This window comes from Entelurus aequoreus, linkage group LG15 (assembly GCF_033978785.1).
Source record: "Entelurus aequoreus isolate RoL-2023_Sb linkage group LG15, RoL_Eaeq_v1.1, whole genome shotgun sequence".
Lineage (NCBI taxonomy): Eukaryota > Metazoa > Chordata > Actinopteri > Syngnathiformes > Syngnathidae > Entelurus > Entelurus aequoreus.
In genome coordinates, this window is record NC_084745.1 from 4,619,836 (window position 1) to 4,636,598 (window position 16,763).

Genomic DNA, 16,763 nt, shown 5'->3' on the forward strand with positions numbered 1-16,763 from the left:
TTGATTAACGTGGACCCCGACTTAAACACGTTGAAAAACTTATTGGGGTGTTACCATTTAGTGGTCAATTGTACGGAATATGTACTGTACTGTGCAATCTACTAATAAAAGATTCAATCAATCAATCAATCAATCAATGAATTTTGCTCCATCATAACTCAGCCCGACCCTGCTCGGCTGGGGGAGGGGGAGGGGCTGTGATGTGTTTGCGTACAGGCAGAAAAGTGGGTAATTGCGGCACTATGTGTTGTGTAGCAAGATGGAGCAGAAAGAGTAGCAGCAGCAGACTGACGGAGGGAGGCCTGCAGCAGCGGCGCAAAGGCAGCTATTGACGCCGACACACACAGCGGGGACACGAAGGTATGACCACACGCGGCTGTCGTACGTTTGACTCGTAGTTACAGAGGACAGTCTTGCATGGTCTTTAAGACTTGACTTCCAACTAAGATCACCTGACTAGCTTCACCATGTTAGCATCTGTGCTAACCACATTAGCCCTTTGTGCTAGCCAGTAAGTTATCTTTCTCTTATTCACATTTTGTCCTTTGTTTGACTTGGTGCACCTAATAACTAGTAGATTATATCTAGTTGTTGTGTTAACGTTAGCGAGCTGCGTGGCTAACTTGACAGCTAGCGAGTAAGCTAACTGGGTGACTTTTGTTTTGTTGTTCCGAACATTATCATTCCTTATCCCAACAACTCTGTAACAAATGTGCGTTAGACCTTCCTTTTAAACTTTGCAAAGTGTGGCCCTTGAAGTCTTCAACGACGAGCTGGCAGTTAAACGCAACTGTGGGAGCTAATGTAAGAAAGTGGTCGTTAGCATCTGTGTTTTGACTTGTCACCATCACTATTAGACTTGTCACCATCACTTTTAGACTTGTCACCATCACTATTAGACTTGTCACCATCACTATTAGACTTGTCACCATCACTATTAGACTTGTCACCATCACTATTAGACTTGTCACCATCACTATTAGACTTGTCACCATCACTTTTAGACTTGTCACCATCACTTTTAGACTTGTCACCATCACTATTAGACTTATCACCATCACTATTGGACTTGTCACCATCACTATCGGACTTGTCACCATCACTATCGGACTTGTCACCATCACTATCGGACTTGTCACCGACACTATTGGACTTACTTGTCACCATCACTATTGGACTTACTTGTCACCAACACTATTGGACTTACTTGTCACCATCACTTTTGGACTTACTTGTCACCATCACTTTTGGACTTACTTGTCACCATCACTATTGGACTTGTCACCATCACTATTGGACTTGTCACCGACACTATTGGACTTACTTGTCACCATCACTATTGGACTTACTTGTCACCAACACTATTGGACTTACTTGTCACCATCACTATTGGACTTACTTGTCACCATCACTATCTGACTTGTCACCATCACTATCTGACTTGTCACCATCACTATTGGACTTGTCACCGACACTATTGGACTTACTTGTCACCAACACTATTGGACTTACTTGTCACCATCACTATCTGACTTGTCCCCATCACTATCTGACTTGTCACCATCACTATTGGACTTGTCACCGACACTATTGGACTTACTTGTCACCAACACTATTGGACTTACTTGTCACCATCACTATTGGACTTACTTGTCACCATCACTATTGGACTTGTCACCATCACTATTAGACTTGTCACCATCACTATTGGACTTGTCACCATCACTATTGGACTTACTTGTCACCATCACTATCGGACTTGTCACCGACACTATTGGACTTACTTGTCACTGACACTATTGGACTTACTTGTCACCGACACTATTGGACTTACTTGTCACCATCACTATTGGACTTGTCACCATCACTATTGGACTTACTTGTCACCATCACTATTGGACTTGTCACCATCACTATTGTTCAACTATCAGCGGTCCTGAAGCGTGTTTTAATGTATTAAGTCAGTATTTTTCCAATCTTTTCAGAGCCATAGGCACATTTTTTTCATTGAACAACTCCCGAGGCACACCACCAGCAGAAAACATAAAAAAATGAAACTCAGCAGCTGACATTGACAGTAAAAAGTAGTTCTCACAATTGTTGGCTATGACTTTAAAGCAACCAAGCATGCATCACTATAGCTCTTGTCTCAATGTAGTGTCACATCGCACCCTGACTTATTTGAAGGTTCTTGGTGTTTTCCTGTGTAGTGTTTTACTTCTTGTCTTGCGCTCCTATTTTGTTGTTGATTGTCATGTCATGTACGCATGTACTTTGTGGACGCCGTCTGCTGCTCCACACGCTGTAAGTCTTTGCTGTCGTCCAGCATTCATGTTTTTGTTTACTTTGCAGCCAGTTCAGTTTTAGTTTAGTTTTGTGGAGTCGGAGGAAGCAAATCTTATTTAATCCTACTAGAGGTGAGAATCTTTGGGCACCTCACGATTCGATTGCGATTACTATTCAGGAGCTATGATTGGATTCAAAATAGATAATTGATGCGTCTTTAATTGTAATGCAGTTCTACATTTGTTTAGTTTCACTAAATAAGCATTCATCACTGGCAACTTTTAAAAACTGTGCATTTGTAGTAGGAAAAATTCATTCCCATTACATTTATTGAATGAATGGAAATGTGCCTAAAATAAAAGAGCTGGTGGAATCTCTGTGAGGTGGCTCGATGCGGTCAGCCAAATGTTAGAACTATTGGCATTACTTTACTTACAAAGAAGTCAATTATTGACATTTACTAATCGATTTTACTATGGCCCACCTCCGAATCGCAACGCATCTAAAAATCGATTGTTTCCCCCACCTCTAAATCTAAGTCTTACCCATTTCTGTGTTCAACGTGTACCAGATTATACTTCCAGTTTCTTCTATTCAGTCAAGACTCGGGTAGTTTTACCTTGACATGTTTTGACTGTCATCTTCAGAAGGTTCCCTGACCCCTATGACGAGGACCAAGTGCCAGGTCTGAGACGGCACTTCCTTATTTTAATCGCCTGCTTAATCTGTTGTTTGTGTTTGTTGGTTTTAGTCTAGGGATTCATTTATCAAATTGATATGCAGGTTTTAATTAGTGGATAAATAACCATAAGAGGCAGAGGTTTTTTGTTCTTGTTTTTCTCCACCATCACCAACATTTGAGTGACAGACATGTTGGCCAATCAGAATGGTGGAGCCTTGCTTCCTTCTTCTCCTGGCCAATCAGAAGTGTTTAAGGAAACAGCAAGTTTGTGTTTGCTTATAAGAAACACCACTTGCTCCTTTTAATGGGGACTGGGCCAATAGTCAATCAATCCAACAATAAATGAAAATGAAGTTGAAATACTTTGCCGTCATCAATAAACTGCTAGGTCAGTGTATTAGTTTTTTTAGGCAAATGGGGAGCAACAGAAATAGGTCTGACTCATTGCATCTCTCAGCACCTCGGCATGTTTATTTAATAGTAGAATTGACGGAACAGTGAGCCCTCTTCTCAGCCATTGGCAATCTTTGTCTAGGTGGGCGGAGAGCAAGACCTGCTCCTGTGAACCACCAGTCAGAAGTCCCACTGAGTAACACACATTCACAGAAAAATAAGATTACACAGCCAAATGTCTGTTGTGGTAATAGTTCAGCTTCAACCAGGATAAGCAGTAGGGTCAACACAGATGAAGAAGTGAGAATGCTGTGATCACATAAAGACTACAACAAAAGACAACCTGACATAGTTTTTTTAACTGGGAAAATGCACTTTAATTTATTTAAATATTAAACATCTTAAAGTGCATTTTTAATATGTTTAATATTTTAATTAATATTAAACATCTTACAAACATTTTGTTTATTTGGGATAACAAAGTTATTTACCTTCCAATTACAGTACAATGATAAACAATGCTACAGTAATGATAAAAGAATGTGTATGTCCTTTTTAAATGGTTACTTGCATCATTATTAGGTTATGGTTTCATGACTTTATAAACACTGGATAGTTTTAAATGATTATTTCTTCAGTTTAGGAGCAGTATGTAGACAGAAGCTCTGAGTCGCTGCATAAAGCCAAATATTTTGAAAGTCAATTATTGCATACTGTTTTTAATGATTAAAACAATATGGAATCATTTACTTAATGTGTAGCACCTTGACACAGGAATGTGTTGATTAACAGTCTAAAAGTAAGATTTCTTTCTTCACTCGTTGTTTTTGCAGTTTTATTCCTATATACGTATATAATGTAAATATGGCCAATTGAATCGCAATTTTGGAGAGAAAAATCGCATTTAAGTTTTTTCTCAAAATGGTACAGCCCTCTGTTAGTCCTAATGATTTTGGTGTTTATTGGTGTCTATTTATTTTGCAATGATCTCATATGGCAGATTTAAAGTTTTATGGTTTCTTGTGAATTTTCCTGTTGTATTCTTTCTAATATGTTGTCTTTCCTGTGTTGAATGTCCTTCCTCTTCCCCCCACAAAGGATTTTATGGATAATTTGTACGGCATTTCAGAAATGACATTACATTTCTTTAGGGCTGTTCTGATCAGGTTTTTTTTTTATTGTCGATTCCTGATACCGATCATCCATCAGTGAGATCAGCCTATACCAATACAGATACTGATCACATGAATAACTGTACATTTTTCAGACTATTTAACACCCGTTTTACCTTCTAATAAACACTAAATAGATACAAACAGAAGAAAATAAATATATACAAACACTTGAGGCTCTTAAGAAGCCAGAACAATGTGTTCAATCTGTCAAGAAAGTCGATTGTCAGTGTTATTTAATATTTTAAATAAAACTTGGTTAATAGAATTTGTGCTCGCACATGATGATAATGATAATTTTTGTCACAATATCCTTGGTATGATTTTTTTCATACTACTTCAAGTCAACTACTGGTTTCATATCAATTATTTGTCACACCCTTATTAAGTCTACTGCTGTTTATGGTCATAGTATTGTTGTTGTGTTAAATCAATGTATTGCCTTGGTGGAGATAAACTGTTACTTTGGTGACTTGATGGACTGCAGCCATTAGGAATATCAGTTTGCAAAAAGAACAATATCGTATGATCATTTGTTAAAGGCCTACTGAAATGAAATGTTCTTATTTAAACGGGGATAGCATATCCATTCTATGTGTCATACTTGATCATTTCGCGATATTGCCATATTTTTGCTGAAAAGATTTAGGAGAGAACATTGACGATAAAGTTCGCAACTTTTGGTCGCTGATAAAAAAGCCTTGCCTGTACCGGAAGTAGCGTGACGTCACAGGTTGAAGAGCTCCTCACATCTGCACATTGTTTACACCAGCAGCGAGAGCGATTCGGACCGAGAAAGCGACGATTACCCCATTAATTTGAGCGAGGATGAAAGATTCGTGGATGAGGAAAGTGAGAGTGAAGGATTAGAGTGCAGTGCAGGACGCCAGGGTGTATCTTTTTTCGCTCTGACCGTAACTTAGGTACAAGCTGGCTCATTGGATTCCACACTTTGTCCTTTTTCTATTGTGGATCACGGATTTGTATTTTAAACCACCTCGGATACTATATCCTCTTGAAAATGAGAGTCGAGAACGCGAAATGGACATTCACAGTGACTTTTCTCCACGACAATACATCGGTGAAGCACTTTAGCTTCGGAGCTAACGTGATAGCATCGTGCTTAACTGCGGATAGAAACAGAAGAAACATGCCCCTGACTGGAAGGATAGACAGAAGATCAACAATAATACTATTACTTCTACTATCAGGAGACACCGAACCAAACCCTGGACCTGTAACCACACTGTTAATGCTGTCCAGCCTGGCGAAGCCTAGCAATGCTGTTTCTAACGACGCCATTGAAGCTAACTTAGCTACGGGACTTCGACAGAGCTATGCTAAAAACATTAGCTCTCCACCTACGCCAGCCCTCATCTGCTCATCACGACCCGTGCTCACCTGCGTTCCAGCGATCGACGGCGCGACGAAGGACTTCACCCGATCATCGGTGCGGTCGGCGGCTAGCGTCGGATAGCGCGTCTGCTATCCAACTCAAAGTCCTCCTGGTTGTGTTGCTGTAGCCAGCCGCTAATACACACATTTAAAATGTCACTTTATAAGTTAACCCGGCCGTATTGGCATGTGTTGCAATGTTAAGATTTCATCATTGATATATAAACTATCAGACTGCGTGGTCGCTAGTAGTGGCTTTCAGTAGGCCTTTAATGTCTTGTGGTAGTCTACTTTTTTCTGTCTTTTTCTGCAGCGTCCTTCTGCAACTTCTCCAGAGTTTACAGTTTGTAAATTAAGAGTAAAGCAATCCATCCTGTCTCAGAACTACTTTCTTTGAACTACTAGTTCATGGTTTGCACATCTTTAGTAGGAACACATCTACATTTTGCACATCTTTAGTACGAACACATCTACATTTTGCACATCTTCAGTAGGAACACATCTACATATTGCACATCTTTAGTAGGAACACATCTACATATTGCACATCTTTAGTAGGAACACATCTACATTTTGCACATCTTTAGTAGGAGCACTTCTACATTTTGCACATCTTTAGTACAAACACATCTACATTTTGCACATCTTTATTAGGAACACTTCTACATTTTGCACATCTTTAGTACAAACACATCTACATTTTGCACATCTTTATTAGGAACACATCTACATTTTGCACATCTTTATTAGGAACACATCTACATATTGCACATCTTTAGTAGGAACACATCTACATTTTGCACATCTTTAGTAGGAGCACTTCTACATTTTGCACATCTTTAGTACAAACACATCTACATTTTGCACATCTTTATTAGGAACACTTCTACATTTTGCACATCTTTAGTATGAACACATCTACATTTTGCACATCTTTAGTAGGAACACTTCTACATTTTGCACATCTTTAGTAGGAACACATCTACATTTTGCACATCTTTAGTCGGAACACATCTACATTTTGCACATCTTTAGTACGAACACATCTACATTTTGCACATCTGTAGTAGGAACACATCTACATTTTGCACATCTTTATAGCAGGAACACATCTACATATTGCACATCTTTAGTACGAACACATCTACATTTTGCACATCTTCAGTAGGAACACATCTACATTTTGCACAACTTTAGTAGGAACACATCTACATTTTGCACATCTTTATAGTAGGAACACATCTACATTTTGCACATCTTTATAGTAGGAACACATCTACGTTTTGCACATCTTCAGTAGGAACACATCTACATTTTGCACATCTTTATAGTAGGAACCGATCCCACCTACAGCTTTCTTCTTTGCTGTCTCCATTGTTCATTAAACAAATTGCAAAAAATTCACCAACACAGATGTCCAGAATACTGTGGAATTTTTTGATGAAAACAGACTCTGTTTGTATTGGGACACAATGGTGTCCCAATACTTCCGTTCAATCCGTGACATCACGCGTAAACGTCATCATACCGAGACGTTTTCAGCCGGATATTTCCCGGGAAATTTAAAATTGCACTTTATAAGTTAACCCGGCCGTATTGCAATGTTAAGATTTCATCATGGATATATAAACTATCAGACTGCGTGGTTGGTAGTAGTGGCTTTCAGTAGGCCTTTAATGTCTTGTGGTAGTCTACTTTTTTCTGTCTTTTTCTGCAGCGTCCTTCTGCAACTTCTCCAGAGTTTACAGTTTGTATGGAAAGTGGACCTTTTTAATAAATGGAGCTCATTGTGAAAGACAACTGCAAAGATTTTATCATTACCCGAAGCAAAGCACAAGGCAAGAGCGTGTGCTTTGCTTCTTGTGCTTTCTTTGATTGCATTTAAAATATCAGCAGTTAAAAATATAATTACTACGAGGGAGGAAAAATATAGAGAGTAAATTATTGTGCATAGTTGATTATCATATTGATGCAATTGGTAGGGAGGAAACATAGATTGTGCATAGTTGATGATAATATTATAATGTCATATTGACACAATTGGGGTAAAATGGAGGCTACTACTTGGTACTAAGTAGTTTTCCATGTGATTAAAAGAACATGACCACACTGGGCTACAGCCAGGCTGTCACACACCATCTTTCGGCAGCATTTAAATTGGCCAGGACTTAACAATATGATACATTATTTTCTGACCAAATTAATCATAAAGGGCAATAAATAGATTTTATCGATTTGATTTGAGTTTTTGGTTAAAAACAATTTATAAAAACAAAACAAAAAAAGCATTTTTTTCCCCTCATGCTGCAGAATATTTTTTTGCCCGCTGGATCTTCCGTAGCTTGCGCCCTCCTTCCCTATTTCCTTGGCGCAGAGTCACACAGCTAGCAAAACGTGGCTCATGCCAACACAAGCAAAGGCGACACTTTGTTCCAAAGAAAAGAAGTGTCGTCAGTGGTTTGGATTTGTGGCAGAAAACATGAATTAAGAACTGCATGCTGCAAACCTTGTTTAAAGAAAGGAGGCAGCACAACAGACAGCATCTGAAAACAAAGCATTGAGCCGAGTGGGGGAAGGCAACTCTTTATTATGGCCAACAAGACCGCAACAACAAAAAGCAGCTTGTACCAGAGGTGGGGGAAATAATCAAATTTTAGATGCATCACAAATCGGACGTGGATGATTATAAAATCAATTAGTAAACCTCTGTAATTTATTTATTTATTGTGAATAAAGTCATTTCCAAGCAGTTGTAAGCGTTTTAAGCATTACGTTTCCCTCCGCTACGCAATGGACCGAGGGTCAGGAAGGAGTCAGGACGCATGCGCGTTTAAAAAATAGCACCGGTAAAAGAACTAGTTCAGATTCACCTTTATTGTCATTGTCCTGGAGTGTGACAAGGAGATTAGGGGGAGCTACTCTCAAAGTCACTGTGCACAGACACAAGATAAACACAAAGACAAAACATGAAAATGGCAGTAAAAACATACTCATGCTATAAAACATGATATTAATAAATGAATACTGAAAATGCAATGAGTATGAAACTTGAAGGGTAACTTAAAACATACTGTAAAATCTGAAGGTGCATTGGTTGGACATAAAAGTCAAAAGTGTGCAAGAATACAGGATGTGGTAGTTTGTGTTATTGTTTGGGGTGGAGTTATCTCCGTCTATTTGGAGGTGTGTGTGTGTGTGTGTGTGTGGAATATACTCTCTCGTCGACGGCGTCTTGTTTGACTTATAGCTCTTCCATGGGATGTGGCGCCAGACGTGTAATTCTCTTCCAAAGCACTAAGGGGCAGTGTGTCCAGAAGGAGCAACTGCAGCTGTTGTTGACTCGGTACTGTTTCCTTCTTGTGAAGTGGGACGACAACCACAACATTGGCGTCTTTGTCTACCCTGGAACTTATCATTATGAATCATCAGTTCACTTTTAATGGCGGAAAATACCTTCGTGAAGATGGACTGTGCAACTTCTGAACGGCAGAGGACGCTGTTATTATTTGCAACACTATTCGGGACAATGGCCAAGAGAGAGCTATCCTGTAATTGTAAATAAACAAAACTGTAGAATAATAAGTTAACAACAGGTTGGTGTTGGTGTCTACAGTCTTGTTCAGAGGTCATAAATGTTTGTAAAACTACCGTGCATGAAAGATTATTGTTGTGTGTGTGTGAGGGAAAAATATGTGTACAAGAGAATGTGTCAGAATTGAACCTGACTGGCAATAAAAGGTAAAAAGAGCGTCATACTTTCTGTATGTTGAATGCTGTTCTAAAAAAAGTCAATCCTTCTGTTTTCCAGTAACCATGGGACATAGAGTGGGTTGATCTGGAGCAGCATACACCAATTGTGAGTATGTCCCTACATTGGAGGTTTACACGTAGCACTTTGCTGATGAAAATGTGTTTACAGCAGTATTTGATAGCTAAACATGTTCCAAAAGTGTTTATGGGTGTGGTTATTTAGATTTTTTGATAATATTGGTTAATTTGATTAAATTCTTTTAAAAATTGTAATATCTATCAGAAATTTTAAAAAAATCCTAATTTTCACAGACTCTGTCTGGGCATAATTTATAACTCATAATTCAAAAGTTATTTTTCATCAATGTCAATACAATGTTTATTTTACATTTAATTACTATACCCTAAACAATAAATCACCATTGACATTAAAGGCCTACTGAAAGCCACTACTACGGACCACGCAGTCTGATAGTTTATATATCAATGATGAAATCTTAACATTATAACACATGCCAATATGGCCGGGTTAACTTATAAAGTGACATTTTAAATTTGCCGCTTAACTTCCGGTTCGAAACGCCTCTGAGGATGACGTATGCGCGTGACGTGGACCGGCGAACACGGGTATGCCTTCCACATTGAAGCCAATACGAAAAAGCTCTGTTTTCATTTCATAATTCCACAGTATTCTGGACATCTGTGTTCGTGAATCTGTTTCAATCATGTTCATTGCATTATGAAGAAGGAAGCTGAGCAAGCAAAGAAGAAAGTTGTCGGTGCGAAATGGACGTATTTTTCGAACGTAGTCAGCCACAACAGTACACAGCCGGCGCTTCTTTGTTTACATTCCCGAAAGATGCAGTCAAGATGGAAGAACTCGGATAACAGAGACTCTAACCAGGAGGACATTTGACTTGGATACACAGACGCCTGTAGAGAACTGGGACAACACAGACTCTTACCAGGATTACTTTGATTTGGATGACAAAGACGCAGACGTGCTACTGTGAGTATGCAGCTTTGGCTTTTTTTTGCGTATGTACGTAACTTTTTTAAAATATATAAGCTTTATGAACCTTGGGTTAGGTGAACGGTCTTTTGGGCTGAGTGATTGTGTGTGTTGATCATGTGTTTGAATTGTATTGGCGTGTTCTATGGAGCTAGGAGCTAGCAGAGGAGCTAGGAGTTAGCATAACAAACACGCAGGTGTTATTATGCAGGATTAATTTGTGGCATATTAAATATAAGCCTGGTTGTGTTGTGGCTAATAGAGTATATATATGTCTTGTGTTTATTTACTGTTGTAGTCATTCCCAGCTGACTATCAGGTACCGTGAGTATGCAGCCTTGGCTGCTAAACATTCGATAACTTGACCGTATGTGCGCGTCACGTACGTAACTTTTTAAAAATATATAAGCTTTATGAACCTTGGGTTAGGTAAACGGTCTTTTGGGCTGAGTGATTGTGTGTGTTGATCAGGTGTTTGAATTGTATTGGCGTGTTCTATGGAGCTAGGAGCTAGCAGAGGAGCTAGGAGCTAGCATAACAAACACGCAGGTGTTTTTATGCAGGATTAATTTGTGGCATATTAAATATAAGCCTGGTTGTGTTGTGGCTAATAGAGTATATATATGTCTTGTGTTTATTTACTGTTGTAGTCATTCCCAGCTGAATATCAGGTCACCCCCGGATCTCACAGCATCTTCCCTATCTGAATAGCTTCAACTCCCCACTAGTCCTTCACTTGCACTTTACTCATCCACAAATCTTTCATCCTCGCTCAAATTAATGGGGAAATTGTCGCTTTCTCGGTCCGAATCTCTCTCACTTCATGCGGCCATCATTGTAAACAATAGGGAACTTTGCGTATATGTTCAACTGACTACGTCACGCTACTTCCGGTAGGTGCAAGCCTTTTTTTTATCAGATACCAAAAGTTGCAATCTTTATCGTCGTTGTTCTATACTAAATCCTTTCAGCAAAAATATGGCAATATCGCGAAATGATCAAGTATGACACATAGAATAGATCTGCTATCCCCGTTTAAATAAAAAAAATTCATTTCAGTAGGCCTTTAATGATAGGTGGGTTTATTTACTATGATGTCTGTATCTTTAATTGTTTTTGTGGTGTTTTGCTAGTGGCTAAACTAGCATGTTGCGATACTGTATACATGTTATCACGTCTGCACTGAGCTGATACCTCCGCCTTAAATGCTCTTGCATCACAGACGTACTGCCACTAAAAACCAATGTCTGCTTTCTTAAATGGAGCAAATTACCGTAATTTCCGGACTATAAGCCGCTACTTTTTCCCCTCGTTCTGGTCCCTGCGGCTTATACAAGGGTGCGGCTTATTTACGGCCTGTTCTTCGCCGACACCGACGAAGAGGATTTCGGTGGTTTTAGTACGCAGTAGGAAGACGATGACACAATGATTAAAGACTGACTTTTATGGTTATTTTGATAACGTACAGGCGAGCACTTTGTATTACTTTGCACCGTTGTATTATTTGTACTCTGCACGAATGCTGTTCTCCATGTCAAAGATGTGAAAGTTTGATTGAATGATTGAAAGATTTATAGTTAATAAATGGGACGCTTTGCGTTCCCAAACAGTCATCTCTGTCCCGACAATCCCCTCCGTGGTAGCAGGAACCCCTATATACTACGCTAATTACACATCAAAACCCTGCGGCTTATAGTCGGGTGCGGCTTATATATGGAGCAACCTGTATTTTCCCCTAAATTTAGCTGGTGCGGCTTATAGTCAGGTGCGGCTTATAGTCCGGAAATTACGGTAGTGGTGTCTTTGATGTGTTAAGTTGTCACTTACTGTGTTTGTTCCTCTTACTGTTGCTCAACTTGTAGCGGCCAGGCTGACACGTGCGAGCAAGGACCTCCCTCACCAACTATTATTGATAAATGCATTTTTCTGCAACAAATGTAATTAAAAATGAGGTGCGTTCAAGAGACGCAAGGAGAGTGACTTGACTGCGTCTTTCCGATATTAAAGAGCAACTCTACAACTTGTCATTTTCTTTAAAGAGATTAAATTGCTTTATCTTACTGACACAATGGTTTATCATTTCTGTCTTTTTAAGTTCACACGTTTACAATTCTTGGATTTCCCACGGAGGAGCGATCGCATTAATTGAATGATTAAAATCGTGAATGTACTCTCAAAGGAACTGGGCATGCTGGGGGTTTTGACTATGTGGATTATTTAGTTTTTTTTATTTGATTTCTATTAACAGTAGTTGGTGATGAGTGATCTTAGTACTTTTGCAAAGTTAGAGTACAACTAGAGGCAATGTTTAACTGATGTGCACTATAGAAGACTGTTGTCATTGTGGTATGTGCTAAGTGTCTGCATGTGTATCTGCGTCTGTTTGAAGGTTTCCCACTGTGGTGTAGGACATGGCCACTGCCTCGCTGAGAGGGGAGTCCAGCCATGACCACAGAGGAACATCACAGCTCCATGCAGTTGGTACGTCCACATATCAATGTCTTATGCGCTGAATAAAATATGCCGTATCACAGCTTGTGGAGGGTATAATCACTGAGTTTATGTAACTGAATTTTTATTTTTATTTTTACATCAAATTATTTTATTTTCATTGAAAAAACACTGTTAGCAAAATGCATTTGTTTTGAAATTCAGTGGAATAAATTTCAGTGCTGATAAATGAGCCGCTTCAAAAAGCAGGACTCACTTCTGGTAAATTAAGAGTAAAGCAATCCATCCTGTCTCAGAACTACTTTCTTTGAACTACCAGTTCATGGTTTGCACATCTTTAGTAGGAACACTTCTACATTTTGCACATCTTTAGTACGAACACATCTACATTTTGCACATTTTTAGTAGGAACACTTCTACATTTTGCACATCTTTATAGTAGGAACACATCTACATTTTGCACATCTTCAGTAGGAACACATCTACATTTTGCACATCTTTATAGTAGGAACACATCTACATATTGCACATCTTTAGTAGGAACACATCTACATATTGCACATATTTAGTAGGAACACATCTACATTTTGCACAACTTTAGTAGGAACACTTCTACATTTTGCACATCTTTAGTAGGAACACATCTACATATTGCACATCTTTAGTAGGAACACATCTACATATTGCACATATTTAGTACGAACACATCTACATTTTGCACAACTTTAGTAGGAACACTTCTACATTTTGCACATCTTTAGTAGGAACACATCTACATATTGCACATCTTTAGTAGGAACACATCTACATTTTGCACATCTTTAGTACGAACACATCTACATTTTGCACATCTTCAGTAGGAACACATCTACATTTTGCACATCTTTATAGTAGGAACATCTACATTTTGCACATGTTTAGTATGAACACATCTACATTTTGCACATCTTTATAGTAGGAACATCTACATTTTGCACATCTTTAGTAGGAACACATCTACATTTTGCACATCTTTAGTAGGAACACATCTACATTTTGCACATCTTTATGGTAGGAACACATCTACATTTTGCACATCTTTATAGTAGGAACACATCTACATTTTGCACATCTTTATAGTAGGAACACATCTACATTTTGCACATCTTTAGTAGGAACACATCTACATTTTGCACATCTTTATAGTAGGAACATCTACATTTTGCACATCTTTAGTAGGAACACATCTACATTTTGCACATCTTTATAGTAGGAACACATCTACATTTTGCACATCCTTATAGTAGGAACACATCTACATTTTGCACATCTTTATAGTAGGAACACATCTACATTTTGCACATCTTTAGTATGAACACATCTACATTTTGCACATCTTTATAGTAGGAACATCTACATTTTGCACATCTTTAGTAGGAACACATCTACATTTTGCACATCTTTAGTAGGAACACATCTACATTTTGCACATCTTTATAGTAGGAACACATCTACATTTTGCACATCTTTATAGTAGGAACACATCTACATTTTGCACATCTTTATAGTAGGAACACATCTACATTTTGCACATCTTTAGTAGGAACACATCTACATTTTGCACATCTTTATAGTAGGAACACATCTACATTTTGCACATCTTTATAGTAGGAACACATCTACATTTTGCACATCTTTATAGTAGGAACACATCTACATTTTGCACATCTTTAGTAGGAACACATCTACATTTTGCACATCTTTATAGTAGGAACATCTACATTTTGCACATCTTTAGTAGGAACACATCTACATTTTGCACATCTTTATAGTAGGAACATCTACATTTTGCACATCTTTAGTAGGAACACATCTACATTTTGCACATCTTTATAGTAGGAACACATCTACATTTTGCACATCCTTATAGTAGGAACACATCTACATTTTGCACATCTTTATAGTAGGAACACATCTACATTTTGCACATCTTTAGTATGAACACATCTACATTTTGCACATCTTTATAGTAGGAACATCTACATTTTGCACATCTTTAGTAGGAACACATCTACATTTTGCACATCTTTAGTAGGAACACATCTACATTTTGCACATCTTTATAGTAGGAACACATCTACATTTTGCACATCTTTATAGTAGGAACACATCTACATTTTGCACATCTTTATAGTAGGAACACATCTACATTTTGCACATCTTTATAGTAGGAACACATCTACATTTTGCACATCTTTATAGTAGGAACACATCTACATTTTGCACATCTTTAGTAGGAACACATCTACATTTTGCACATCTTTATAGTAGGAACACATCTACATTTTGCACATCTTTATAGTAGGAACACATCTACATTTTGCACATCTTTAGTATGAACACATCTACATTTTGCACATCTTTATAGTAGGAACATCTACATTTTGCACATCTTTAGTAGGAACACATCTACATTTTGCACATCTTTAGTAGGAACACATCTACATTTTGCACATCTTTATAGTAGGAACACATCTACATTTTGCACATCTTTATAGTAGGGACACATCTACATTTTTTAGTAGGAACACATCTACATATTGCACATCTTTAGTAGGAACCTCCCTGTGGCTCATTCATCTTTTGTATTCATATGGAACGATTGCTACAATACCACTTAATGTGTCCCCTTTAATTGATGTGTTATCTTGTCATGTAATTGTCAAACTACCTCTGTCTTTTTTTCCATAACCAGTTTCCTGTGCCAAAATCAAGAGGAAGAAAAGCTTGTTTGGCGCTCCCATCTACGTGGAGGTGACAGTAGACGGGGAGACGCGACGCACAGCCAAGTGCCACAGCTCCTCTAATCCACAATGGGATGAAAGACTCACTCTGTAAGAAGCATCTTTTCCTGCTCTGTGTCTGCATCAGATAGTTCTGTTTGTCTTGCATGAAACGTTACATCAGTATTCTCATGTTATATGTCTATTCTGCCTACCTTTCCACCCTGGCTAATCAACACATTACAATGGGACTGTCTGTAAATGTAGCTGGTGGTTACAACTCCATACAGTAGGTGGTGGTATGCCTGCTAACTCCAACTACTTACCACACCTAATACACACCTCATGTATCAAGACTTGCGTGGATTTACGACAAAAAGATGGCTTGTGCTCAAATACAGAAAATGTACCCACAAAAAAAATTCAGATGTGCAAATTTTTTTGGTACATCCCAATTATTGTGGGTTCCAGCACCCATTTTGTAGTGGCTCGCCACTCCTTATATACAGCCAATTTAGATACGCAAATCATATTTAAATTAAATCTGCCCTTAGCATGCAATTTATAGTAGTATCTGTCATTTTAAACGCCACTCATTTGGTCAAAGTCCCGAGGAGCAGTTTGTTAAAGTACCAGCCCTTTTTCCCCCCGAAAAATGGAAGACGAAAACCAAGATGGCCGACTTCCTGTTTATCAGATATGGGTTCCTAAGACTAATGTGTGTCATGATAGACATCTCCTGCGATATTCGTGTCGATACGTGAAACCAGTTGGAGGGGAAATGTTGTTCTAATTTTAAAGGTGGGGCTAGAGAGCAGCACCTTTTAGTATGTATTAGTGGCCAGCAAGAAGGTATATTT

General features: G+C 38.5%; 1 protein-coding gene across 3 annotated transcripts in view; it reads left to right on the forward strand.

The window, feature by feature from the left end:
* The first annotated feature begins 239 nt into the window (after positions 1–239).
* LOC133629706 (NEDD4-like E3 ubiquitin-protein ligase WWP1) overlaps positions 240–16,763 on the forward strand; it is a 56,520-nt gene continuing 39,996 nt past the window's right edge. The window contains exons 1-4 of one of the 3 annotated variants that reach the window (XM_062020618.1): positions 240–360; positions 9,737–9,784; positions 13,080–13,171; positions 15,876–16,014. In XM_062020618.1, coding sequence (XP_061876602.1) covers positions 13,102–13,171; positions 15,876–16,014 — 209 coding nt within the window. In that variant the 5' untranslated portion in view covers positions 240–360; positions 9,737–9,784; positions 13,080–13,101. Of the gene's footprint in view, positions 361–447; positions 512–9,736; positions 9,785–10,537; positions 10,688–13,079; positions 13,172–15,875; positions 16,015–16,763 lie in introns of those variants that run through there. The other 2 variants (XM_062020619.1, XM_062020620.1) reach the window with 2 other exon arrangements.